Below are 27,976 nucleotides of genomic sequence, written 5' to 3'. Positions count from 1 at the left end.
GAAAAAGAGTGGGCTGAGTACAGAGACAACTATCAAGTCCAGTTTACTTATAGAGGGTTTAAAGGAGTAGTTCAACCAATAAATTACACATTTTCTATCAATTACACACCCCATGGAGATTACTTTCTTTTATTCACATTCCTGAGACAATAATTTGATGACCGTTGGAGTCTCCTACTGACCAGCCACCCGGTCACCCAATTATTGGTACAGGAATGTGACAAAAACAAAAAAACTTCATGGATGAACTCCTCCTTTAAAGGGTTAGTCTGGATCAGACCTCAGACGTTAATACTGATGCAAACACAACACACAATCACAATACAACAGAACTAATATCATGGCTACTCGGGGGGGATCCCAAGGCACCACTAGTGCTATATATACAGTTTGGCCACAACAGGCAACACTGGTGAGTGTCTGCCAGTTTGTATGTTTTTTTTTTTTTTGCCAGTTTACATCCATAAGATGTGGGGGTCAAGTTGAAATTTAGTGAACGTGGGTCCAGTCAGAGTTTGGTTTCAGAACCAACATAAGTTGTCCCGTCTCTCTATGAAGATATTGTGCTGATTGACTGTCGTTCTGTCTTCCGATTGGCCCGCTCCCTCTTCTTGCAGTACGCGTAGAGCGCAGCTATTGGGACACAGCTGACAGACGACACCAGCAGGAGGCCGATGAAGATCTGGCCAAAAACTGGATACTCCTTCACATCCGATTTGCCCTGAGAGGGAAGAACAATGGTGTTTTTTAGGCCAACGTATTCTCGCATAACCATTGCATCGAACAGGTGACAAGTTGGGAAGCCAAATCTGACCATTTTGTCAGATGCTTTGCTGCAATCGTTACTCTGACAATGGGTACAGCGGGTAGTCGGGTACTATGACAATAAGCACAACAAGAACAACAGGATTTGCATATTGCATAAACGGGTGGAGCATACATTAAACGCAGCACGAAGCAACGTGTTTTGAGCTGCTATTTTTTATACTTTTGTGTGACACTGTAGTGTGATCAAGTAGGGCGTTAATTTACAGTAAAACACAAGAAGTTAAAATATGGAGATGAGAGCAACGATGTGCTCTGGTAATGGGGTACCGCCTGGGTCAACAGGTACAATATGGTATTGCATAACCGGCTGGGGCATGAATTTCTAACTTGCATCGTTGCTGACTTGCGTGATCCCGTCCCACTTGGGCAACCAGCCTAGTTCTGTAAATGAGCATCATAATGACGATGTACAAGCAGTAGGCCAGTGTTCATTTTGACAGCAATTTCACCAAGCATCAGACAAAATATAGGTTTAAGGTTGTTTATTATAAGACCGAGAGCCTGGTCGTTTATTGGCGCATCGCATGCGTGGCATAAGATGTGCGGCATGAACGGCCAAGAATGCAGAGTGCTAATGGTCATCTAAGGTCAGCACTACACGCAAGCGTGCAGTGTGCAGCTTAGATGGTCAAGGGCATGAACAACATTTAGTTTTTGGTGTATGGTCGTTTATGGGCGCATCGCATGCGTGGCATGGGAAATGCAGCATAACGGCCAAGATGCTGAGTGCGAAATAGTCATCTAAGGACATCACAACACGCAAGCGTGCTGTGTGCGGCTTAGATGGCTATGACGCCCGATCAGCATGGGGGAAGACGGCACAGTCATCAGGGCATGAATGAACCTACGTCATTTGATGAACCTACCACAATGAACCTACGCCAACCTACGCCGGTTTGGTCATCGGGGCATGGATGACATGGGGGTGCCAGCATGGTCATCTAAGGTCACGCACCATGCAAGCATGGTGTGTGCAGCTTGGATGGCCAAGGGCGTGAAATGACACTCTGAGTGCGTGGTCATCTAAGGTCAGCACCACACGCAATCGTGTAGTATGCAGCTTAGATGGCCATGGGCACGAGAATGGCATTTGGGGTGCTGGCATGATCATCGAAGGTCATCACCACACGCAAGCGTGTAGAGTGCAGCTTAGATGGTCAGGAGCACGGACGGAGGGTGGCAGGCATGAGGGGGAGGTTCCGGGGGGTCGCAGACCCAGGTACTTTGGCTTAGGGGCCAAGAGCACGCGTCCGTGCTGAAGTATGTAGAGAGACCCCACCTGGAACCTGTAGAGAGGATAGAGGTAGAATGAAAAGAAGAGGGAGGGAGGGTGGGTTACTGAAAACTATGCACGCCGCAATTTTTTCAAGTTGGGTTTATATACCACGGTGATTGGTAGAGGAGGAGTTGTCGGCTTGATAGGAGACGGGTGAGTGGTTGGCACAGGGTGGCATATGGGTGGAGTTACCAGTGGCTGGTTAGAGGTGGTTGATTGTCCTCTGCTTGGCCACATCTCCACCCGAACATAAGTTGTTCCAACTCCATTTCACTAGGAGAGACCAAGCATCAGACAAAATATAGGTTTAAGGTTGTTTATTATAAGACCGAGAGCCTGGTCATTTATGGGCGCGCCGCATTGCATGCGTGGCATGAGATCTGCGGCATGAACGGCCAAGAATGCAGAGTGCTAATGGTCATCTAAGGTCAGCACTACACACAAGCGTGCAGTGTGCAGCTTAGATGGTCAAGGGCACGAACAACATTTAGGTTTTGGTGTATGGTCGTTTATGGACGCATCGCATGCGCAAACGGCCAAGAATGCAGAGTGCTAATGTAGTATGTAGAGAGACCCCAAAAGAATCGGATTGTGGGATTACGAGATCATGGAGAGTTGGGCGTTATGGAGGTCTGGGGAGTTGGAACGGATGTAGCTGTGGATGTAGCTGTGGCTTGGGAAGACCAGCGGCCGAGGATTTGTATGAAGTGGTCGGGAACTCCCTTGCTTGATGCTGTGGATGCGGCTCCGATTCTAAAAGAGTGACTGGAGAAGGTTCTGGAGAGTATCGGTTGGGGGGAACCAGTCGGAGGTGAGAATGGAACCATATGCGGGTGACAACAGAACCGTGGTTGGTGATGGAATGTGGGCCTGAAGGAGAAGTTTGCTGTGCACGTCGGGAGTATATGTAATTAAGGAGGGGTTCGTAGGGGCTGAGGAGTCGAGTTAGAAGATGAAGATGGGAGTGGTGTTGTTAGATGATGAAAGTGAGAGAAGGAATTACGTCAGCCAGGTGAATCTCTGAGCATCTTAGAAGACCCCAAAAGAAACCAGTGGGGATATTGCTTAGAGCGTTGTGTCTGTGTGGGCATCTGTGTAGCCGCTGCGTAGGACGTGGACACGCCTAGCTAGAATTTGGATGGTGAGGGGCGGGCGTTATGGGGGAAGTCTTATTTTGTTCCTTTGGAGGCAGTTGAGTAGTATGGTGGCTTGAGGATGTTTGATGAGGAGAGGCTGTTACTGGTTTTGCATTCTCTCGAGACAGAGTAGGGACAAGTGGGCAGTCCCTTTTCTTGACGATGGCTAGCCAGATTGCTGGTTTTGTGACGTTGATGCCTCACAGGTAGACAGGGATGGTTGATGTTAGATGTTTTGTTTGTTTCTGGGGGGCCTGAGAAGATGAGGGCATGAGGAGATGAGGATGAGGAGGGGCAGTTAATGGTTTTGTGAACTTGATGCCAACAGGAATGGTTGATATTCTGGTGAATTGTTTTGTTTCTGAGGACAGATGATGCGGGAGTGGGCGCCGGCACAGAAGGTGCACATGTGGAGCATTTTGCATGATGAGAGGTCGCAGTCGGACATGATAGTTGGTGATGGGGCGATGTGTTGGCGGGGGGAGCGGTGAGTTGGGTTGCGGGGAGAAGAGCGGTGGGTTTGCTGAGCTGATGGTGGCTGGCGCCGTTGGTGAGGAGTAAGGTACAGCTTTCGGAGTTCGCGTGGAGTACGGAGGAGAGAAGAAAGAATGGAAACGGTGGATTTAACCTGTCGTGGTGGAGTGTCTGGGACGGTGGCTGCAGGATGGTGAGTAGAAGTTTGTTGAAGACGGGGGTTGTAAATATCCTCGTTGTCGGAAGCGTAGATTTGTAGGTTTGCTATTCTGGAGGTTATTGATAGAAGGTGTATAAATGGTAAATGGTAAATGGTGCATTTATATAGCGCTTTTAATCCAAAGCGCTTTACATAGATTGTGCATTACATTCACCCATTCACACACACATTCATACACCGGTGGCGGAGGAAGCCATGCAAGGCACCAACCTACTCACCGGAGGCAATTAGGGGTTCAGAGTCTTGCCCAAGGACCCTTCGACATTAACTCAGGGGGAGCCCGGATTCGAACTGGGAACCCTTCGGGATTTATACCCTTCGTGCTCTAATACCAGTTTCTCTACCCCTGAGCTATGAGCTATGAGCTATGCCGCCCCTGTATAATGTTGTTTAGGAAAGGAGCGTTCAACGTTTGGCTGTAAGCTTGCTGCGTTTACTGGAAACTATGCACACCACAATTTTTTCAAGTTGGGTTTATATACCACCGTGATTGGTAGAGGAGGAGTTGTCGGCTTGATAGGAGACGGGTGAGTGGTTGGCACAGGGTGGCATGGGTGGAGTTACCAGTGGCTGGTTTGAGGTGGTTGATTGTCCTCTGCTTGGCTACATCTCCTCCCGAACTTAAGTTGTTCCAACTCCATTTCTTATTTAGTTTTAGCTTTTAGTCATAATCTTTTGAATAAAATTCCATTTAGTTCATATTTTAGTAATCTGAAATGTTTTACTTTGAATCTAGTTTTAGTTGAATAAATATAATTAAGATTCTAGAGCTTGCAGATCTGCTATTTTTGGAGTACGACGCCAAGCATAAAATGTCTCCATTAGTAGCGGGGGCTAGCATTTTAGTCTAGTTTCTTATTGTCAACAAAATTACATTTAGTCACAGTTTTATTTGATTAACACTGCAGTATTGGACAACAAATGGACAACTTGTGCCTTGCTCAAATTGCAATAATGCACATTGTACAGGTATGTACTGTATGTATTTTGTTGTCCAAAAGAGCTGAAAATAAACTAAACTGAACTGAATTGAACTGAACAGTAGGCAGAGCCACAGATCAGACAGAGCTGGGTGGGTGGGTGGGTGGGTGGTCTCACCGTGTCTTTGTCCCAGGCTGGGTAGGTGGGCGTCCCTCCTCGGATGTAGTTGACGATGTAGAAGAGGAAGAGCGCGATGAGGAGCAGAGGACTGACCACCGCCCACATGATCTTCCAGTACCAGTTGGGCCGGTGGCCCAGCATGTCTTCGATGTCTTTTTCGAACCTGGGCAAACAGAACATTAGAATATTAGTAATAATAATAACTACTAGTAAGACGCCTAAGGGCGTGTGCACATGGGCGCATGCACACATCTGCCTGCAGTGATGGCAGTCTGCCACCATGCTCGCTGGGCGAGCGCTGGCGCTTTGGGATGGGATCAATTTTGACCAAAAAGTATAATTAAGATACCGTGTGACTGACACTTTTTATTCTGCACAGCAGCAGATGTAACATATTGAATCTATGCTCCCCATTGTGTGGTGCCATTATTTATGGCTTTGACTATTTAGGCCAATAATATGTGACCCAGCATAGCAGAGGGGCAGTCATTTCGGAAAGCACAGCTTTAGACCAGCCCTGAAATTATTTATTTATTTATTTATTTTTCTAAAATGTGATAAAGCCACAAAAGCATTTCATAAATATCAGGCTACATTTCACTTAAACGCCAGAGCTTAATAACTCTGCATGTAAATAAGACTTAATTAATGTGAAGAGAAACCTCACATTTTGCAGGTTACATTTCATCTAAAAGGCTGCATTTCTCAGATCTAGTATTTCTGCATGGCATAACTCTATAAGCCATATCTACAAAAAAAAAAAAAATGAAAATGAAAAAAAAAAAAAAATTCAATGACTAGCCCTCAGCTGTGTTCGGACACATATCTTCTTGAATTTTTGTATTCTCTTTACTGTTTAATTTTGATCTCATTTAACTTATTATCTGCCTTTTATACTGATCAACTGTTCCTAATTTCCTTGTATATTGTCAATCGCTTCATCAATTACATTTTTGAGTGGTGCTAACCGCTCCTACTTCTGGCTTTGTGTTTAGGTCCCTATGTCCCTATGTCCGTATGAGCACGAGACTAATGTCATACGAGACTAACGTCATAGAAAGCTGATGTCATGGACAGAACGGCCTATACAAGGAGATACTGTATGCACGTGTGTCATGTCTGATACCATGTGAAGGGAGCACAACTCACTTCGCACAGGTAAGATTTTTTTACCTCTTTTGATTGGTCATGTGATGATGACAGACAATCTGTAACTGATGATTTCAGTCACCTATTTAATACACATTTACCGTCATTGACGTCTTGAGACATCATTTAAAATCCAAGGTTCACCGCCCTGTCATTTCAGGATTTTCAGTGATTACGCTAGAGGGCACTCTTCACCAATGTACGAACGGTGCTAGGTTGCTATAGGAGACGGATAAACCGGAAATGATGTCATCCCAAATTTCAGCAAAACAAAGCTAACTCAGGTGAGTAGAGTAGAGTAACTGACTGAGCTGAGTCAAATCAATCATAACTTGCTACCAAGACCACACAATGACTTCTCGCAGATGGCAATTTGACAGGGACAGTTGTGTGGACATCTACAATGACCCACATGCGGTTACAGAGACGCTCTCCCAGGCTATAGCTGCTGCATTGTCTGAGGAGGAACCAGGTGCAGATGGCATTGTGCATTTTGGTCAGATGCAGGGCACTGTGGTTGGCCTCAGATATTATACTGGAGTGGTGAACCCAGGGGAAATGGTCGCTCTTGTGCGGGAACCCCGGAATCCATATGACCGTAATGCTGTGATGGTGGCTAACACGTACGGCAGACAGGTGGGACATATCAAACGAGAGTTGGCAGCAGCCATGGCATATGTCATGGACAACAACTTGGCAAAAATAGAGGGGTTGGTGCACAAGGGAAAAAACAACGCTTTCAATATGCCAGTGATGTTGACTTTCTGGGGGAAAGAAGAGCACAAACATGCTGTGATTGAACAAATGACAGGGCATGGATTCAGACTAAACCCACCTGGAGGACTAAACCTAACTGGAACTAAACCAATGGGTTTAACCATCCCACTGTCTGCAGAGGAGTTGAAGAATGCCTTTGACAATCTATTTGAAGGTCTGATGGAGAGTAAAGACGGAGAGAAAGAAGCTGCAGAGTCTGTGTGCACTCCTTTGTTGACCCACCAGAAGCAGGCCTTGTCCTGGATGTGTGCATGTGAGAACAACACTGGTCTGCCACCCTTCTGGTCCATGACAGGAGAGTTCTACTACCACAGCATCACATGCTTCAATACCAGAGAAAGGCCCCAGAGGGTCCATGGGGGTATACTGGCTGATGACATGGGACTGGGTAAAACGCTGACAACCATTGCTCTAATCCTCACTAACTTCCACAAGGGAAAGCCCATGCCTCTAGAGAAGTGTGAGGCACAATCTGCCAGCCCAAGGAAGGCGCAAAAAACAGATGGAGGCAGTGATCAACCGGATAACACTGACGTGATAAATGCAGCATCAGGCTGTTTAGACCATGCCAGTTCCCAGGATGATGTGGTGTTCGTCGATTCATCAGAGGTAGTTGAAGAATCCGGCAAGCCACAGAAAAGAAATAACAAGCGTAAAGCCGCCAAGTCAAAGGCCAGTAAAGAGGCCCCTACATTAAACGAGGATGTAGAATTTGTGCAAGTGCTGAGTGGATCAACATCAGATGGATGCTCAAAGACCAAGAGGTCCACTCCAAATTCTGGCATGGAATCTTCAATCACTGACACTGAAGAGGACCTGTCAGCCCGAGCCACTCTTATCATCTGCCCGCTGTCTGTGCTTAGTAACTGGCTGAACCAATTTGAGCAGCATGTTGCTCCTGATGTGAAGCTCAATGTGTATGTGTATTACGGCTCGGACCGCAACAGAAACAAAACATTTCTGTCCTCTCAGGACATCGTGCTGACCACCTACAACGTCCTCTCTGCTGACTTCGGGAATAACAGTCCCCTCCATGAGGTCAATTGGCTGAGGGTGGTGTTAGACGAGGGACATGTGATAAGGAACCCCAATGCACAGATGAGCAAGGCTGTGCTGGCGCTGAAAGCATATCGCCGCTGGATACTCTCCGGAACGCCCATCCAGAACAGTGTGAAAGACCTGTGGATGCTGATGGCCTTCCTATGTCTGAAGCCCTTTGATGTGAAGCAGTGGTGGGAGAGGGTCATCCAGAGACCTGTCGCACAGGGAAACAGGGATGGCCTCAGGAACCTCCAGACTCTGGTGAAGAGCATCACCCTGAGGAGAACCAAGTCCAGCATGGTGAATGGGCATCCCCTGGTGTCTCTGCCAGAGAAGATGGTGTGTGTGGAGCAGGTTGAAATGACCCCTCAGGAGAGAAGCGAGTACGAGCTGGCACGAAATGAGGGAAGGACCACCCTAAACAGATACGTGGCTGAGGGTACCGTGATGAGGAACTATGCTGATGTGCTGGCCATCCTGATGAGGCTTCGACAGCACTGCTGCCACCCTGCTCTGGTGGCCAAAATACTTAAAGACCTGGGTTCGCCTAACACGCCGTCTGAGCTACAAGAGCGTCTGATACAGAAGCTGAGGTTGGTGCTGGCCAGCGGCTGTGACGAGGAGTGTGCCGTGTGTCTGGAGTCGTTGCATCTGCCCGTCATCACACACTGCGCCCACGTCTACTGCCGCACCTGCATCGCCCGGGTCATCAGCACCGAACAGGACAGGGCACGTTGTCCTCTCTGTCGAAGTGACATTAAGACCAGCCAACTGGTGGAGGTTCCACCAGAGGAGTTGGAGGAGAAAGACGAGATGCAATCTGAGAAGTGGAGGACCAGTTCAAAGGTGGACGCTCTGATGGCTAATCTACTCCGTCTGCGGAATAAGGACGGCACCATCAAATGTCTGGTTGTCTCTCAGTTCACACGCTTCCTCAATATACTGGAGATCCCACTCAGGGAGCAAGGCTTCAGCTTTGTTCGTCTGGATGGCAGCATGAGCCAGAAGAAACGCACCCAGGTCATCCAGGATTTCCAGAACCTCGCTCCCGACAGCCCCGTCATCATGCTCCTGTCTCTCAAAGCCGGAGGGGTGGGGCTTAACTTAACTGCCGCATCTCACGTCTTTCTCATGGATCCGGCATGGAATCCGGCAGCTGAGGAACAGTGTATTGACCGCTGCCACCGCCTGGGGCAGAAGAGGAAGGTGGTGGTCACCAAGTTCATTGTGAAGGACTCGGTAGAGGAGAAGATGGTCCAGATCCAGAGGCAGAAGCAGGACCTGGTGGAGAAGGCCTTCGGCAAGAAGAATGCAGAGAGGAAGACGTCACGCATTGATGACATCAGAGCCCTGATGGAGCTGTAAATGGCCGTTTCTCACACAATAAAATCCTGTGTTAATTGAATTCACAGAGGGTACAAGTGAAATTCATTTTACATTGAAGGATTTCAACAAATCAAAGTTTAACTTAAAAATGTCTGCTGATTTTACAGAAGTGTTCCAAGGGCCTGTCAGTTGGAGATTCAAAAAAGTTTTAACACTGTTTATATCTGTTTTCTTTGTACAGTACACATTTTGTTCTGAGATCTGCCGACTTTGCTAAATGTTTGAAGGTATGATTTATTTTATACTTTCATTTAATTACCTGCTATATCCAGCTATTTTGTTCCTCGCATGTGCAAGATTTCTTTGCTTGAACATTTTATTTCTGTTGTGATAGTTATGGTGTTCCATAAGGATTATGTTCCACACCATTAGTCTGATTTGACAGTAAGATATCCTGAAAACAGTACAGTTACGGTACAAATTGTCCAAAGACCAGAAGCCTGTTTTGTTTCCATTGGTCCACCAGTGGACAGCTTCTTTTGATTTGATAGGTAAGTTCAGCTTCTTAGATTCTTATGTTCAGTCCAGGTTCTTAGGTTCTTCAGGTTTTTATGTACGTTTATTTTGGTTATTGTTTTAAAAATTTACATTTTAAAACACCCACCCTGAAGTCAATCGCTTTTGAATAAAACACATAAAAAACCTTGTTGCTGGTGGTTCTTGGGAGCTATAAAGAGGAGAGTCCCACTTGTTGTGTTGCGCAGTTTTAGAAAAATTCAATTATCTCTGATTCTTTTCTCAGGTTGTGTTTTTTGGTCAAAACAAGCTTTTTTTCTACTGACTTTTTTCGAACTAAAGAACAGATTATCACGATAAAAAATATCCCTTACACATCCCATGAAGCATGGAATTCATGTCACAAAAACAAAACAAAGATTCCATGAAGTCCAGGCTTCATGGACCATTTCAAATATAAAACAAACACACCTCTTTATGCCGTAGATATAGCTGACGGTGATAACCTCCAGGAGGACGATGAAGAGCAGGGAGAAGGTGGCACCGTAGTCGTTGAACATGGTGAACCAGTAGTTGCCGGAGCGGGTGGTGAAGCCCAGGCCCAGCAGCATGCATACCACACACACAATACCTGCAGGAGCACAGGCGTTGTATCACAGTACTCAAAGACAGTCAACTGTCAGAACACATCTCTTTAAAGGCATAGTATGTCACTTTTAGAAGGCAGGAGGAGTCAGTTTACTAGGCTATGTCATTTACTAGGCTTTCTCATTATACAACAGGTAGTTCCCACGAAGCAATCTGATTGGTTGAAATAGATTTTTTAAGGGTAACTGTTGCATAATCGCAATATTACAACATTGCTTAAAGAGGTGGTGCCATAGTTTTGTACTTTTTCTGTTTTGTATGTGTCTATGAAGTTAACATTATTCTAATAGGCCACCTGGTGGTGTTATAATGTGCAGATTTGTCTTCCCTGTGTAGTTGTGTTTACTTCCTGAAAGCTGAAAGACTGGGCCTCAAAAGGCCCACTCGAAAAACACAGATTAAATGACATCATATAATCATCCCCTCCCCTTTTACCATACACCCAACACTGTGGGTGTGGCTAACTTCAGCTGGGTCACCACCCACCTGTACAACCATAGCCTGATACTTCAGTCCGCACATCACCACCCCCTGCTGGTGGGTGGTTTGTAGTGTGGACTGAAAATGCACATATTTTATTTTATTTCGAGCCGCCTGAAGAGCGGGCGCATTGAATGGGCCAATCAGGGTTGTATGCTTGGGGCACGTGGTTTGGCTGCTCCGGTCCCAGCCCCCTCCAAACAGAGCTCTTGAGCTCACGTGAGACTCGCTTGTGGACTCTGATTGGTGTCCTCTGCCCACGTGAGAGTCTAGTGGACTCTGATTGGTCCGTGAAAACATGGCGGAATCAGACTCGACTCGTATTATTTTAATAAACGATGCAATAGTGCCGTTTCATCACGTTTTAATACCATTTTGCACTAACGTAAACATGCAGACATATAATATGTTATGAGAAATAACGTATTTTTGCAATGTCACGCCACGTCGCCGTCGCGTGTGTGTGTGTGTGTGTATGTGTGTGTGTGTGTGTGACGTCAATAGGCTTTAGCCCGCCCACGCCGAAGTAGAATCTCCGTCCGTAATTTCAGACTCTCTTCCGAAGTGAAACGTAGTGTGAGATGTCTGGCGCTCGCAGTCAGGCAAGTACAACCAGGCATACCTAATGAACTGGTGGGTGTGGCGACATAAAAACATAATTTAACTCTTTCTGTACAGTTTTTTTTTTCTTTCTTTCTTTTTAACAGTTTTACTGCCAGATGTTATTATTTATTTATTGGGTCTGGCGCCAGCAAAAGTTTTTGCGATGTTATAGAAAATTATCTATTGGTTCTTTCTTAACTAATTCATTTTATAATGGGTTTTATAATGTGTACTTTGGCCATACTGGCAGCAGAGGGCATTCTTATGCAAGAATTAATGTGAATTGGGCTGCTCCGGCTGCCATCCATTCAGAGCACAGAATCACATCAGAGCAACAGATCGACAGAGAACAGCCAGGAAGTGATTTGGGACTCCATTATTGCTAACAGGCGGTGGATTTTTGAGAGCAGCGTTACGGGAGATGTACTGCACACGGCGGCGCGACCCCCCATCAGCTTACAGTCATCAGACGAGGTAAAAAGAACGAGCCGTATTGGCAACGCGCCGCCGTCAAAAATGGGGCGAACGGGAACGTCCGTAGCAGTAAAAGAGTTAATCTTCCTCCTAGTATAATCATAATACCTGAACATCATGTTTTAGAGGAGATACAAATCATGGCTCTGCATCTTTAACTATACCAGCAGTCATCAGCCACTGCAACGTGTTAACCTGTTTGTTTTGCTAGGCCAAAAATGACTCCATCTACCAAAACAACAGTGAAAACACCCAAAAAACTGTGAGAGGGCAATGTGCAGGTAAACACCACCACACTACTCCAGTGGCTGATAACTGCATGCTGGTATAGACAGGAAATGACTGGTAAAAAAAAAGATGTAGGCCTATATTGTTTTGTAATGTAATGTAAACTCAGGGGTAAAGTTACATACCTTAAAAACCCTGCAAGACCCTGATGAAGACCTTTTAGTTCGATACGCCTTGCTCAAAATAAATCTTTATATTTCTTTATCAAATACGGCGTGCCTTAGATTGGATTTATAAAGTACATTCTACTTTTTTTTGACTGGAAAATGTTTTTGGCAAAGTATAACAGAATGCCAAAAATTGAGTTAGGTTAAATCACACGACATGGAAACAAAACAACAATTCCCATCCATCTTCCACCCCCGTCCCACCCTCAGTACTACTACAACCATCAACTACAACACCCACACCACCACCACTCCATCACCTCCACCTCAGTCCATCCCCACTGACTCTCACCGTTCAGTGTTTCGATGCTCATGTTTCGAGACAGCAGCTTGAAGTCGCACAGCGGCGTGATGATGGCGGTGACGTTGCCCAGCATGCTGCCCATTCCCAGCAGCAGCAGCATGAAGAAGTACAGCACCGACCACAGCTGGGACAGCGGCATGTTCTTAATGGCCTCGCTGTACACAATGAACGCAAGGCCCGCACCTTCCACAGCCTAGAGCGAGAGAGACAGGGAGAGACAGAGAGACGTTATTTTTCTTTGTGCCGGTGTTCGGAAAATCATACTCTAGGAGTGTGGAACTACCTTTTCTTTTTGGATACGATGTGGCGTAAAGGGTGACTTACACCACGCTGTGGACGAATTCTACCGCAACCGGCATAGAGGACTGTAGGATCTCATCTCCGAGCTAACAACAGTTCTACAGCGGAGGGTGAGGTTCTATGTGGGGCTAGGGCTAAACGTGAATTAGAAAGATAATGACACAAAGCGGTATATCTGAGTAAACACTTGCAATTAAAAATTAACATTCGCAGTCACGGTGGCAGTTAGAAATGAATCATCTCTTGCAGTGACTCAAATCGAGTTGAATCGGTAGACTTTGATCCCTATGACTATCACCATTAACATTTATGTAATGATGTTGTAAATGGCATTGTTTTTATTGCAGTTTTATCATACTGTTCTTTAAATTGTTTGCGCCGATAACAGAGAGTCCATCACGGCCAGTAAATTAAGGGGTTATCACAGCATAACCTTATCTGCCTGTATGTCTGCTTGTGATCCAGCACTGTCATTGTTTACTAGTTTGGATTTTGAGAAAGGGTGTAAGGAAAAGCTAGTGCTTACATAAGCTCTGATATAAGAACATTAAGGCTGCAACTATCGATTATTTCCATATGGATTATTCTAGTGCGTTTTTTAAAAATATTCCTTTGACTTTTTGTAGATCAACAAAACAAAATTTACGGCTCATCAGGTATAACAGTGCCTTGATCATACCTTGAAGTACAGTAACTATGCAAATAATTAGACGGATAAAAGTCTTAAAAGGTGTTTCAATTGGTCAGCCAAATGGGCTATTGGCAGAAATGATATTACACTAATTGTATCTGTTCTTCAAGTAATTGTTTATCTTCCCAAATCACGAAGGCTAATTGGTACTTTGGGAATACACAAATAAGTCAGTGTGTCCAAAAACGTAAGTTACTGCACTCTGGCTTTGTAAGGCAGCGTACATTATCTCACATATAACAGTGCCTTGATTTAGTAGTTTACTCTGAAATTGTACTTTTTAACTATCTATCAAGTGGCCTGATGCCAATGTACTTTAACGGTGGCGAAATATACTGTTTTGCATATTTCAGACATGGGGCCCCACACTTACATTACATAAACTGTAGCTTATCCTCAAATTAACTCAAACTGGTAATTGGTTAATAAGACTCAGGGTTATTACTGTAGCTCCCGAACAATGGAGCTACTCTTAATATTGCGTAACAGACTGGTTCTCAATAACACAGTTGATGTGTGTAACGTTGTTTAGAACTTTTACAAGTGATGTGTGTAATGTTATTTAGAACTTTTACAGTGATGTGTATGTGTGTAATGTTATTTTGGGACGTGTGTGTAAGAACGTACAGTTGACAGTTCAGCTGTCAGATCACAGGTTTCCATTATTCCAGCTATTTCGCCAAACTGCACTGGATGCGTTTGGTTTAGCTTCACGATCCAGTCAGTCACATTGTCAATAGTGATGCTGTCCTCTGCCAGGTCAAATGTGTTCAACAGCAGCAATCGAACCCTGGAACACACAGGTGTACAGATATAATGAGTCATTTTAAGGCTATAGAACAGTGGTTCCCAAACTTTTCAAGTCGAGACCCAAACTAGTGAAAACAGCAGATCTACAAACTCACAGCGTGTCGCGTTGTGAGTTTGTACATCGGCTATTTTCACTACTTCTTAAATATTTGTTTTCTAATTTCTTAGATTTTTCTTTTATTTTTAATGAAATTACTAAGGAAAATCTTTGCATTTTTTTCTTTTATTCATGAAAATCTTAGCTTTTTAGGAAAATGCTTTGAAATCTTATATTTACAATGGGCTTATTGCCGCATCCCACTTCCACGCCCCCTTTACATCCACTTCAACTCATAGGTAGTCGTCTAGGGCGTAAGGAATACCGCCCCTAACCCTATGCCCTATGTCATTCGCTAGAGAGCAAGAGAGAGAGAGAGAGAGAGAGTCTCAGGTTACAAGAGGGAAGGGGGGGGGGGGCGCTGCACAGGGGGAGAGAGAGAGAGAGAGAGAGAGAGAGAGAGAGAGAGAGAGAGAGAGAGAGACTCAATCGCTAGCCGAGAGCCTGTATCTTACAAGAAGTTCGCGGCCCTTCGGGCCACTCACCTCTAGAGTTCACAGCAAGATACTGTCTATCTGTCTGTCTGTCTGTCTGTCTGTGTGTGTGTGTGTGTGTGTGTGTGTGTGTGTGTGTGTGTGTGTGTGTGTGTGTGTGTGTGTGTGTGTGTGTGTGTGTTGCTAAAATGAAAACATTGAAATAATGAAAATAAAACATTGGCAGGCCTATTACAGTAACAATAATAACACAATTAGGCCAAATTTTTTTTTAAACTTTTTTTTTAAATTAAAAAAAAAAAAAAAAAGCGGGCGTGGACTCTAGATGTGAGCGGCCCGAAGGGCCGCGAACCTCTAGTAATATACATTTTTTAAAATCTAAAATTAAGGGACCCATAAAAACGTGTCCGCGACCCACAAATGGGTCCCGACCCAGTGTTTGGGAAGTGCAGTGCAGTAGAACCCACCATATCCTCAGGTTAGTTTTGCATGTTCTCTATGTTTTTTACAATATATATATATATATATATATATATATATATATATATATATGTTACAGTACGTTTGGGCAACTCAGTACGTTCATTGTAAGAGCGCTTGTTTTGTCGTTCACCACACACCAATCACCACCAGATGGCGACGACAGCCATTCACTAGTGAAGGCGCTGACGTCACTCGTTTGCGACTCTCTTTCTTTATTTACTAGCCTAGCTCGGCAGTGTTTAGCCATTAGCTTACTATGAGCTAGGGAGCGCTCCATTGTAGTCACTTGGACAGGGCGTTTATCGTGGGCTTGCCCAGGCCTTACGGCCTGGGCATAAATATAACGATTGCATTCACCACGGCTTCGTAACTTCGCGGCCACTCGCGCCTGCGGCGCTCGGGGGCGAAGAGCAGGACCAAGGTCCGCTGGCCTTCGCGCCGCTTGCAATGTCGTGGAAAATCGAGCGGCTCCGCCTGGAGGACGTTGTTGTGGCGACCGCTTGTTCCGCCCCGTGCCGCACGACGAGTGCTCCGTTTCTCTATCAAACCGTGACATATATATATGTCACGGTTTGTTAGAGAAACAGTACGGTCGAGAAACGGAGCACTCGTGGTGCTGCACGGGGCGGAACAAGCGGTCGCCACAACAACGTCCTCCAGGCGGAGCCGCTCGATTGTCCACGACATTGCAAGCGGCGCGAAGGCCAGCGGACCTTGGTCCTGCTCTTCGCCCCCGAGCGCCGCAGGCGCGAGTGGCCGCGAAGAGCGGGCCAGGTCCGCGCGGCCGGCGGAGCGCCGCGCGAGTTACGAAGCCGTGGTGAATGCAATCGTTATATTTATGCCCAGGCCGTAAGGCCTGGGCAAGCCCACGATAAACGCCCTGTCCAAGTGACTACAATGGAGCTAATGGCTAAGCTAGGCTAGGCTAGGCTAGGCTAGGCTAGGCTAGGCTAGTAAATAAAGAAAGAGAGTCGCAAACGAGTGACGTCAGCGCCTTCACTAGTGAATGGCAGAGCAGTGGCTGTCGTCGCCATCTGGTGGTGATTAGTGTGTGGTGAACGACAAAACAAGCGCTCTTACAATGAACGTCCTGAGTTACCCAAACATACTGTAACATATATATTTTTTTTTTTCTTTTTTTACACACACACACACACACACACACACACACACACACACACACACACACACACACACACATACACACACACACACACTTTGGGTGAAAGCAGGGGCGTCAACAAGGGGGGGGGGGGGGGGAGTGGGACTCAGTTACTAGGGTCCAAGGTGGAGGGGCCTTTATACTTTAGCTATTGAAAAATAGCAGATCTACAAGCTCACAGCGTGGCACCGAGTATATCTGCTATTTTTTTGAAGTCGTGAAAATATGTGCAAATATTTGAACGTGTGTAACTAAAATTTTCCTTCAGGGGGGTCCCTGGAACTAAATATTTGGGGATGGGGCTCTGTGGCCAAATACATGTCATTTTGGGGGTCCTTCACAGGTTTTTCAACAAAAGAAAATCACAATTTATCAACAATAGCAGATCTACAAGCTTGCAGCTGTGAGCTTGTATATCTGCTATTTTTCAATAGTTAAAGCACAAAATAATGCATAATAATGTGCTCCCAGTCTAAATGCGTTAAACCCCCTCCCCCTATGAAGAACATTCATGGGGGGCCCGCAGTGAATCCTTGTACCCAGGGCCCAGAATGTGGTGCGACACCCCTGAGGGCCTCACCTCTCTTGGCAGCTCTCATAGTTGAAGGTGGCCTTGAATCCGTAGATGGAAAAGGTAACGATGCTGGCGAAGATGGAGGTTCCACTGTTGATCAAGGACACAACGATGGCCTGACGTTCAAAGTTGTTGTGGTATTCGTTGTAGCTGGCAAAGGCGATGAGCGAGCCAAAGCCCAGGCCAAGAGAGAAGAAGATCTGGGTGGCAGCGTTGATCCACGTGTTGGGGTTGGTCAGCTCCTCCATCTGAAGACAGCAGCAGTGGTGGGAAAAAGTACTGAAAATGTTAAGTTAGTACCAAAAGTAAAAACAGAATGTCCCATTTCATGTTATGGAAGAAGTACTCAGATCTTTTTTACATAACACATTAAGACCTGATGCAGATTCGACAGATCCCTTTTTTCGTATAGATGTACAACAAAGTGACGTGCTGCGAGCTTGTATATCTGCAATTTTTGAATAGCCGACGCTAAAATCTAAAATGACACAGATGTCAGATGTGTATTTCCAGACATTTAACTACTTAAACCGTAAACTTGACCTTTCACCCTGTGTTTAGTGTGCTTCTTTTCCCTCTACGCCGAACCTCTTTGCCGAAAATAGCCAATCTACAAGCTCACATCTGTTATATAAGTATAGGTATGCTAGGGTTCAAGTGGTAAAATATCATACAAAGATTTGGTGACCCCACTTTAGTCACAGACCTCCTGTTGAAGACCTAAACAATAGACTATCAAAAGCCTAATTAGGACACAGGCGTACAGCACAGTACAGTACCTTTGGTGTAAACATGAACTTGACGCCATTGATGGCACCGTGCAGCGTCAAGCCTCGGATCAGATAAATGAAGAGAACCACGTAGGGAAACGTGGCTGTGAAATACACCACCTATAAGGTAAACACACAACAACGTCACTGTGAAATACACCACCTATAAGGTAAACACACAACAACGTCACTGTGAAATACACCACCTACGGTAAAGACAACAACATCAAGATTCAAGAGATCTATTGTCTGTACATGTATGTACGAGTGCATGCACTGTGAGATAATGCTAAACTAATAACAACCCTAAAAGCCATTTCTAAAATAAGGTTTAAAACCCTAAATCAGCATAGCCTACAAGGCCATAATACCACTCAGAGGGTATTCGTCATTTATTTTTCTTATTTGATGATAGGTTCTTAGTTTACCCATGATCCTAGATTACTATTGCTATGCATTTGATATATTACCTCGTGTTTTCATTGATTTATAATTGCTTACTTGAAGGTGTACTCTTTGGCTTGCAGAGTACACCTTCATGATGTGACTCATCACATGACCCCACAATCAATCCTCCAGTTCTAGGCAACACAGAAGGGGGGGGGGGACCTTTTTCTTATTTCCACACAACAACTCTAAGGTATATTAACGACATACCGGTAGTTCAAAGGTGAAAATGAGTGGTATTCCCCCTTTTTTTCCTTTTTTTTTTGCCAATATCATGTTTATCTATTTATTTCTGCCTAATTCTACTCTCCCAACACTGCTGATTCACCCTGACTTGTTGCCTATGTCCTCACTCCTCAGCTTATCGAATGCTTGTTACATTAAAATGTATATTTTCTGTCAAAAGGTTGACTTAAAATGAGGCACAAAGTGATTTTTTAATGTAACAAGCTGATTCTGATTCTGGCTTAGGACATAGGCAATAAGGCACAGTGAAGCAACAGTGATAGGAGAGCTTGACCATAAAATGACGCAGCCATTCGGGCAATTATGCTATGAGGCTAACAAAATCCAAGTGTAACATTCCTGTGTAAAGAATGACTTGACTTGAAATGCCCTGGTGATCCACGCTCATCAGCTAAAAAGCATAAACCCCCGTCCTGATCTGACCCATTCATCGCCTCTCACTCTCTGGTTATGTAATGACATACTTTTGAAAGAGAAAATCCCGCTCATTCACTTAAAGGTACTGTGATGTTCTTTTAGTTGAAACAAAAATATGTTTTGGTTAAAAAAGTACAAGCTCTATGTTCTGATGTTTGGTTCAGTAACAGTCTCGCCACCTCTTTAGAAAACAGAACATACCAACCAGGGAGGGACAACCCTATTTATCAGCTTCAGGTTTTATAGTGTTCCACTTTCAATTCCGATGTCCACATGTTTATCTGTTTTAACACATCCGATTCCACTTGCTTATCTTGTTGCTGTTCTCTCTCTTTGATTGGATGAAACTGGTATCCTGACCTGAAATTGTACTTTCTGTTTATTAAATAGCTGGAGAGATGGAAAGGGGGGGGGGGGCAATCAAGGTCGATCAATACGTTGCAATACCTAGGCATTATGAGCTTGTAAAACTATTTCCACTCTGAAATGCTTTATCACTGGAGCATTTCAGGTCAAACAGCCACAAACCTGCTGCCTTGCATCATGGTGATCTTTTATTGTATCGTCTTGTCTATGTGTTTTCTAGGTCAGTGGCTCTCAAACTTTTACATTTGAAGGTCTCCCCTTAACATTGACAGTGTACAAATGGAATCCAATGGACCCGACCAAATGGACCCATTGAGTTCCATTCGTACACTGTCAAAGTTACCGACTTGTAAGTGTCAATTTAGACCCCCATAAAGGAACCTAGAGAGTCCCCTGCGTTGCCAAAAAAAAGGCAGTCTTCAGCGATTGGTTCAGTGTGGCTGGCTAGTGGCTAGCCTGTTGCTTGCTAGTGCTACTTGCTAACCAAAGAAACAGTCAGAATAGGAGCACTACAAACTAGTAATCAAACACAACATAACATGCCTGCTACTGGTGTTTCATAGCGAGATCGATACGATCGCATTTTATCGCAATTTACCGCATTTTATCGCGACGCGATGCGCGGTACGGTACTGCGGCGGCGCTGGTGTACTTGGAAACACACATGAGTTCTGGGAAACCCCCACCCACGCTGATCACAAGACGCTGATTCACGACGCTGATTCGCCGATCGGATTTTCAACCGAGGCAGGCACTCTTCAATGAGAGCGATGCTAGACCTGAATCGCCAAAACAAAACATTTAAAGGGGTGTGGCTAGCGATTCAGGGTCTGGAACTAGGCTAATCAGGATCCAAAGTATAGTGAAAATAGAAAAGGTCAAATTGATATGCCAGAGCCCCCATAAGAGAGGATAATGTGTTACATCCTCCTTATCCTCTGGTCATTTTCGGAGCTTCCGTTGCTCCAGACTGAATGACGGAAGCATTTAAAAATGGTGGGAGGCAACAGAGACCCTGGACCCAACACCCCACTTTGAGAATGCCCTGTGCTGCTCTCTAACGAACCTTTCCGGTGGACTTGACGCCGCGGACGATAAACAGGTAGGTGAGCATCCACGCCAGCAGGAGGCAGAGAGCCTGTCCCGTGTGCACGCCTCCGTTCTCGTTGATGGAGGAGGTGATGTTCAGGGTCTCCCGGAAGAAGAAGTACTGCGTGGGCGTGGCCTTCTCGCACTCCTCCAGAGGGCCCGTCCTGTTGGCGTTGAGAGGACACTCTGCCCAGGGCAGCACCGACTGAGAGAGAGAGAGAGAGAAGAGAGAGAGACAGAGAGGTGGAAACCTTGTATGTCCAAAACCGTTCGTTTTGTATTTATCATTTTAAAAATGATTTAAGATAGTGAAAATAGACGATCTACAAGCACACAACGCCTCGCGTGTGCTTGTAGATCGGCTATTTTCACCAGTTTTGTGCGACAGTCTTGTGTGATGAAGCAGGGCTTTACTTTACAAAAAAAAACGTACTGAATTTGACACTTGGAGATACGAGGTTTCTGCACGACACGTTTCGCAGTCAGCTTAAAGGAGAACTTCAACCATTTTCAACCTTACCTTCATATAGTTGGCCGTGACTACTGCTCATAATAAGATAGCACAGTTTCCGTCTGCATACTCTGTGAACCTGCCTACAGTACCAATGACATCATCGATGGGATTCCAATCTAATGGGAACTACAGATAAGATGATACTAGTAAGACGCCTCAGGGCGACATGCCTGGTAGGCAGGTTTCTGAACTGGTAGGCAGGTTTCTGAACTGGACAACAGCCCTCCTCTGAGACACAGAGTGAATAGACAGAAATAGGTTGAAAATGGGTGGAGGGTTCCTTTATGGTAAATGTTTTTTTTTTCTTTCTTTTTTTTTAAGGTAAATGTTGCAGGGTTCTGTTTTGGGTATTTGAAGATAATGATAATGTCGGCCGGGTGGAGACCTTATATTGTATGTCCAAAACTGTTACTTTTCAGGATTCAAAGAACAAAAGTAGCAGATCTACAAGCTCAAAACACTTATGGGTCTGCTACTTTTGATGGCTTTGTTTGACACTGTAGTATAATGAAGTAAAGTAGGGCATTAATCTATGGAAGAAAAAGTTAGAATATATGGAGATAAGTCACCCAAGTGACCCGGTATGAGCTCACCTGAAAGGAGTTGAAAAGGTACCAGAAGCTCCAGGCATTGATGACATTGTAATAAAGACAAAGATAAAAGGATGTCACCATGCTGGCTATACCTGAAAGCAAACAAAGAATTATGTAACATAAACTGTCCTAACTCCGTAGTGGTCCATTTAAATGACATTTACAACAGATGTTGGGGTTAACAAACACTTTAAAAAGCTTTACTGTATTTCAATGAGACCACAATTTAAGGACTTTCTAAACATTCTCCCAAATGTGAAATAGTCCTCCGCCTCTGAAAGGTCCAAACATCTCTGGAGTGCTGTGTTCGATATACTCAGAAATGAATTAAACACTTCATTTTGATGGCATAGGCAGAAGCTCTACGTCTATTATATGCTAATATAAAAACTAAGGCCGGGACTTTAACTGATTAATTGCGATCGCACTTAGTTTTTGCACCACAGAACCTTCAGTTTCGGGCGTACCGATCATAGCGATGCACCAACCAAGAAGAGACAACGATCAGAGCGCTTTGCTTGGCCCAGTGGATGCGAAATTTAGATTAAAAAAACTCACTTGTTGATTCACTCGTACAACAAAATGTGTTTTACTTTTAAAAAAAAAAGCTTCTCAGGTCAAATATCGATGTGCGATAAAAATGCGATTAATTGCGATTAATTAATCACAGAGCCTGTAATTAATTAGATTAAAAATTGTAATCGCATCCCAGCCCTAATAAAAACAATAATTTTGCTTCAGCTAAAGTGTCCTGATGGTATCGCTCACAAACCTGCACATAATGGGTTTGATTAGTAAAAAAAGAAAATCACTTGGGAACCATGAATTCTCAAGTCATGTGGCCCATAGTTCAGGAGCCTCTCTCCTGTAGCATGTGGCAGCTTGACATACAAGTACATCCCCTGAACATTTCAGAGGGACTTACAGTACCTCCAAGCCAACCTTTGATGCTGAGTGCCAAGCAGGAAGGGGCTGCTGGGTACCATTTTTATCATTTTTGACTAGGGATTGAACCCTGACCTCCCAGTCTCAGGGCGGACTCTCTAACCACAAGGCCACTGAGCTGGCCTTATAACCACTTAAACCCTACATCGTTTTGTCATTATAAGACAAATAGTGAAAATAGCAGAAGTACAAGCATCTCATAGCGAGGCATTGCGCTTGTTCACAATTTAAAACATTTCGATTAAAAGAAGAAGAAAAAAGGATGTTAATGTGATACTGTACATTCTGAATTAAATTATTAAACATACATCTGAAATACATCAATCCATTTGAATTCATGTATTCATTATGACCAGAAGCAGGGATCAAACACATTCCAAAAAAATGAATGACCAGAGGGGGGCTATCAAAACGAGAGCCCCCCTTCCTCCATCCTCCTCAGCCGTTCCAACCATATGAGTGCCCTTCTAACTCGAGCTAAAGGACTTTGTCTGACAACAATACACTGTTCTGTCAGAACTTACCCAGTCCTCCTAGGTAGGGGCTGATGGCGGTCCACGCCCCTATGCTTCCCAGACGCATCTTCTGACCAATAGCCAGCTCCATGTAGAACAAGGGTATGCCCTCCAGAACCAGCATGATGAGGTAGGGGATCATGAACCCACCTGGGGATGAAGACAGAGTCTCATAATCCCATTCACACCAACAAACCTGCTGTTCTGCTACAGTCACTGTTAAAAATGCATTCTGGAACAGTGGAACTGCACTGAAGGCTCAGCCTTTACCAGTTAATGGCACGATGAACACTCACACCCAGACACAAACACACACACACACACACACACACACACACACACACACACACACACACACACACACACACACACACACACACACACACACACACGCATACACATGCACACCGCACACCAGCAAACACACACCTGAACTTTCAGCGTTGTGCAATTACACTCCATACAGCATTGGTTCTCAAAGTGATCAAGAAGGCATCCTTGGGGGGGTTCCAGGGGATCCCTAGCTCAGATATTTGAAAATAGACAATCTGCAAGCCAAAACCAACGCATCGCCTTGAGAGCAGTGTGTTGTGAGATTGCAGATCGGCTACTTTCAAAACATTTGGAAAAATCTTGAATAGACTAATTGTGAAACATTTTGCGTAGAATAAATGGTCCTACGGAGACGGACAGATCGTGTCAGAGTAGGGAGTCCCGCACTCTGTCTTCACTTACAAAAATGTATTAATAGGGATACAATGTTTTGGTCACTCTGACCAGCTGATGAAGGTCTCAATGAGTTACACAACGTTCCCTATTAATACATTCTTGTAATTCTTTTGATGTTACATTCTTGTAACATCAAAATCTTTAATGGGAGAGTAAAACCTCTGATACAGTTCTACTCTACCATGTCCTTAACGCCACTAAACATTCCTTACTGTTTAGTTAACTTAGACAACACATGTACTGCACTGTATATGTCTAGTCTGATGTCCTGCCTCCAAATGACAAGAGCAGCCCTGTAATTACTGTAGTTCATTGACCCATACAGAGAGGAGCAGTACATGCAGGTTAAGCTGTAGGTCTCCAATCTAACCATGTTATTGTGTCTACTGTACTGCAGTGGTTCTCAAACATTTCATGTACCCCCAAATGTATGTATTTGTCCGTAGATGCATCATCTGAAAAGACTTTGTGTCAGGGACCGCCCTAAGAGAAGATTTGTGTTAACATTTTACCAAATCTTTCCACACCTTTTCAAGATTTTGCCAATAAAAAAAGCAGATTAAAAGCTCACAACATTTTAACAGCTTAAATAGAAGTACTGTATAAAACAGTGGTTAAACTGATTGTGATGCTATAGTATTAACTTAGCTGGGGGCCCCCCCTGGAACACCCTCGAGGACCCACTTTGAGAACCTGTCTAGACAATTATTACATAATCTCCTAATCTAATTATTTGAAAGAATTACAATTAATTTTGCATAATGTAGAAAAATCCATGATGATTTCTTTTCCCCTTTTCTTTTATTGTGGAAATAGCAGATCTACAAGCTCACAACAGGTCGCCTTGCAACATATTGTGGGCTTGTAGATCAGATATTTCGCCTGTTCGTGTTTTTTTAAGCATTAATATATTTAAATATGTCAGTCATTTCTTTGTACATTTAGGTTATTTGTCATTTCTGCCCATGCATGCAACTTCAAAGCCTATTAAAGCCAAAACACAAATGTAATTTGTATTTATATGGTCCACAGATGTTCAACGACAAAAACACGATTAAATCGTTAATCACAATTATTTGTGTGACAATGAATCGTCATGTAAAATGTCATAATGGTGAAAGCCACTGTTGTTGTGGACAGGAGTGTCGCACCAAATTCAGGGCACAAGGTACAAGGATTCACTGCGGGCCCCCCCATGAATGTTCTTCATGGGGGGGGGGGGGGGGGGCTAAAGTATCAATGGCTAAAGTATAAAATAATTAAGGCCCCTCCACCTTGGGCCCTAGTAACTCAGTCCCAGTCCCCCCCCCCCCCCCCTCTTGTGACGCCCCTGGTTGTGGATATTATTATTACTATTATTTATACTGCATCAGTGACCCTGATGTGTTCCCTCAGATGAACTCTGCCGGAACAGACACTTTTGCCTCATATTCAGGTTATTTATTAATGTATTAGCACTCAAATAAACCCGAAGGGTTAGTTTGTGCTCATTTTATAGTCGGATAAGGATTATGACAAGTTGCCAGAATCAGCTTGATTGTAAATCTTGGATTATTGTGTTATTACACAACAAGGAAAAGCATGCAAGACATCACTCACTCACTCATTCACTCACTCACTCATGGTAGTATTTGTTTTTATTTACATTTTTACAAGGATTGTGGAGGCCAAATACTGCACATAAATAAAATAAAAAAAAATATTTAATCTCTATCTCAAAGTATATATTTGACTGACGGTTGGATGTCAAAAGTTAACTTATACTGGACAAAACATCTATAGCTACACACCTCTTTTTTACCCTGCTGATTGTTTTCCCACCTGTAACGTATAGTATACAAAGCTGATAGGCTGCACGATGTTACAAGCTGACATAACCTAAAGGTAGCCTTAAGTTCAGAACACATTGCACAATGACAATGGAATCAACATACACTCACATGGACAAACGTTAAGGTCATGTTATTACCTTGTTATGGCTGGTACCATGGACACACATTAGGCTACTCCATAAATCATAATGAGGGATAGTCCACATAAATGCATTTTAAATAGGCCTAGCACATGCAGACTCAGTTTATATGAGAAAGGGACTTGTTTGTTTTCACTTTTCGCAATGGAAACAAGTCTCAGGACTTTTATGTATTAACCTTTTAGCTTTAACGTCTTAACTACTGCACGTGCTGTTTACATTGACTAAAGTTATGCTGGCTATTAAATCAATCAATAAGATGGGAACACGCGGCCAGTGGTGTAAATTAACTAAGTACATTTACTTAAGTAATGTACTTAAGTACAATCTTTAGGTGTTCGTAGGCTACTTTATTGTATTTCCAATTTGCAATACTTATACTATACTGCACTACATCTCGGATCCAAAATATCGTAGCCTAATTTTACTCCACTACATTTATTTTAAAACTTTAGTTACTAATACTTTGCAGATATACATTATAATACCTTGGCTATTTTCAAACATGTTGTACTTTTACTTTTGGTACGAGTAGGCCTACATTTTGATGCCAACACTTTCATACTTTTACAGTACAATTTAAATTCCGGACTTTTACTTGTAACAGAATATTTCTATATTGCAGAATTGATACTTTTACTTAAGTAAAGCCTACTTTTTCCACCACCACAACACGTGGCTAAACAAGGTGCGCAAATAAAGGCACAGCTGACACCTGCCATGCTGCCAGTGATAATAATAAGAAGAAGAAAACAAAAAAACAAATATAATATATAAATGATAATAATATTTCCCTTACCTCCACCGTGCATTTGACAGAGGTATGGAAAACGCCATACGTTTCCGAGACCAACCGCATAAGATACACATGCGAGCACAAATTGCATTGGACTGCCCCACAGGGGTCTGTCTGCATCTTTCTCCATGGCTGCTGCTGCTGGGTTCAAGTGGCCGGTGAACTGGATCGCACCGCAGCTAGAAGCAAGAAGTAACACACATCCAGTGAAGGTTGTCCTATAGTGTGGACGGACAGCAGGCTATAGGCTACTCAACACTAGACTGTCAGCGACATTCACTAAAGTCTTATGTCTCTCCACTTGGGAGTTTTATTGGCACCCAGGCTTATTCTAATGAGCTCCTTGTCGAGAGGCAGAGGAGGGAGGGTCTGACTGGCTGACTGCTGCTTTAATTGCTTGCGTGTGTAGAAGGCAGGTGAATGTTTGATCGGATGGTGTTTGAACCTCCTTGAAGGTGTGTGTAACCTCTGGTCCACAGACAGTTCTCTCTCCCAGTCCACTTCCCTTGAAAGGTCTGTTTGTTTTGAGCCAAAATGGGAGAAGCAGACATGCTTCTTTGACTCACTGTGTTGTTTATTTAAATAGGCTAATTGTCTAATATTGCAATTTTACACAACTTACTTTAATTTAATTTTTGACAAAGTTTAGTATAGGCATAACTTCCAATATTATCAATAATATTATGAAAGTCCTGAGGCCAGAGGTGAAAAGAAAGGTTTAAAGTTCTAAACCTGAGGTTAACCTACCAAGGTTCAGTAATTAGGCCAAACCAAAAGTTAGGGTTCCAAAACAATTCAAACACATTAAAAGTTAGGGTTAGGTTAAGAGTTGTTAAGAGTTGTTCTTGTTTTTCTGTAGGAGAGACAACATCTGTCAAAACAGCTCAACTATCAGCATCTAAATGGTTCTGAAACCTAGTTACATAACATTATAGCCTGACATACAGTCGTACATACAGGCCAGGGTATCTGACGCATACAGTTATATACGGTATCATGACACAGTTATAGGGCTATCAGTTATCAACATATATCACAATAGCCTAATGTAGCCTAAACATTAGCTAACATGAGTCCACAATGAAAACATGCATAATGGGTTGTTAATTATGAGAACAAAGATCGGACATGAGAAAACCTAAAGAAAATATCAAACATTATGAGGATTAGGAAGGCTTTTGTCCATTTCACTTTCACAATGGTGTCTCCCAGTTATAG

The 27,976-nt window shown here is 43.9% G+C and overlaps 2 protein-coding genes across 2 annotated transcripts; one reads left to right on the top strand and one right to left on the bottom strand.

The window, feature by feature from the left end:
- Positions 1-550: 550 nt before the first annotated feature.
- On the bottom strand, positions 551-26,888 carry slc6a20 (solute carrier family 6 member 20; the record flags this gene model as incomplete). Its single annotated transcript, XM_080742980.1, has 11 exons — positions 551-721; positions 5,033-5,198; positions 10,316-10,475; positions 12,797-13,001; positions 14,427-14,589; positions 17,366-17,607; positions 18,139-18,249; positions 20,672-20,899; positions 21,802-21,893; positions 23,271-23,411; positions 26,762-26,888. 11 exons carry the CDS (start codon positions 26,886-26,888, stop codon positions 551-553), a joined length of 1,806 nt encoding a protein of 601 aa, XP_080599106.1.
- On the top strand, positions 6,536-9,367 carry LOC308308218 (helicase-like transcription factor; the record flags this gene model as incomplete). Its single annotated transcript, XM_080753582.1, has 1 exon — positions 6,536-9,367. The coding sequence occupies one exon, from the start codon at positions 6,536-6,538 to the stop codon at positions 9,365-9,367; it is 2,832 nt and encodes a 943-aa protein (XP_080609708.1).
- Positions 26,889-27,976: the final 1,088 nt, after the last annotated feature.

This window comes from Nannobrachium achirus, assembly GCF_963921795.1.
Source record: "Nannobrachium achirus genome assembly, chromosome: 2".
Lineage (NCBI taxonomy): Eukaryota > Metazoa > Chordata > Actinopteri > Myctophiformes > Myctophidae > Nannobrachium > Nannobrachium achirus.
The sequence above is the reverse complement of the archived record's forward strand: the minus strand, read 5'-3'. Positions and strand labels throughout refer to the sequence as shown.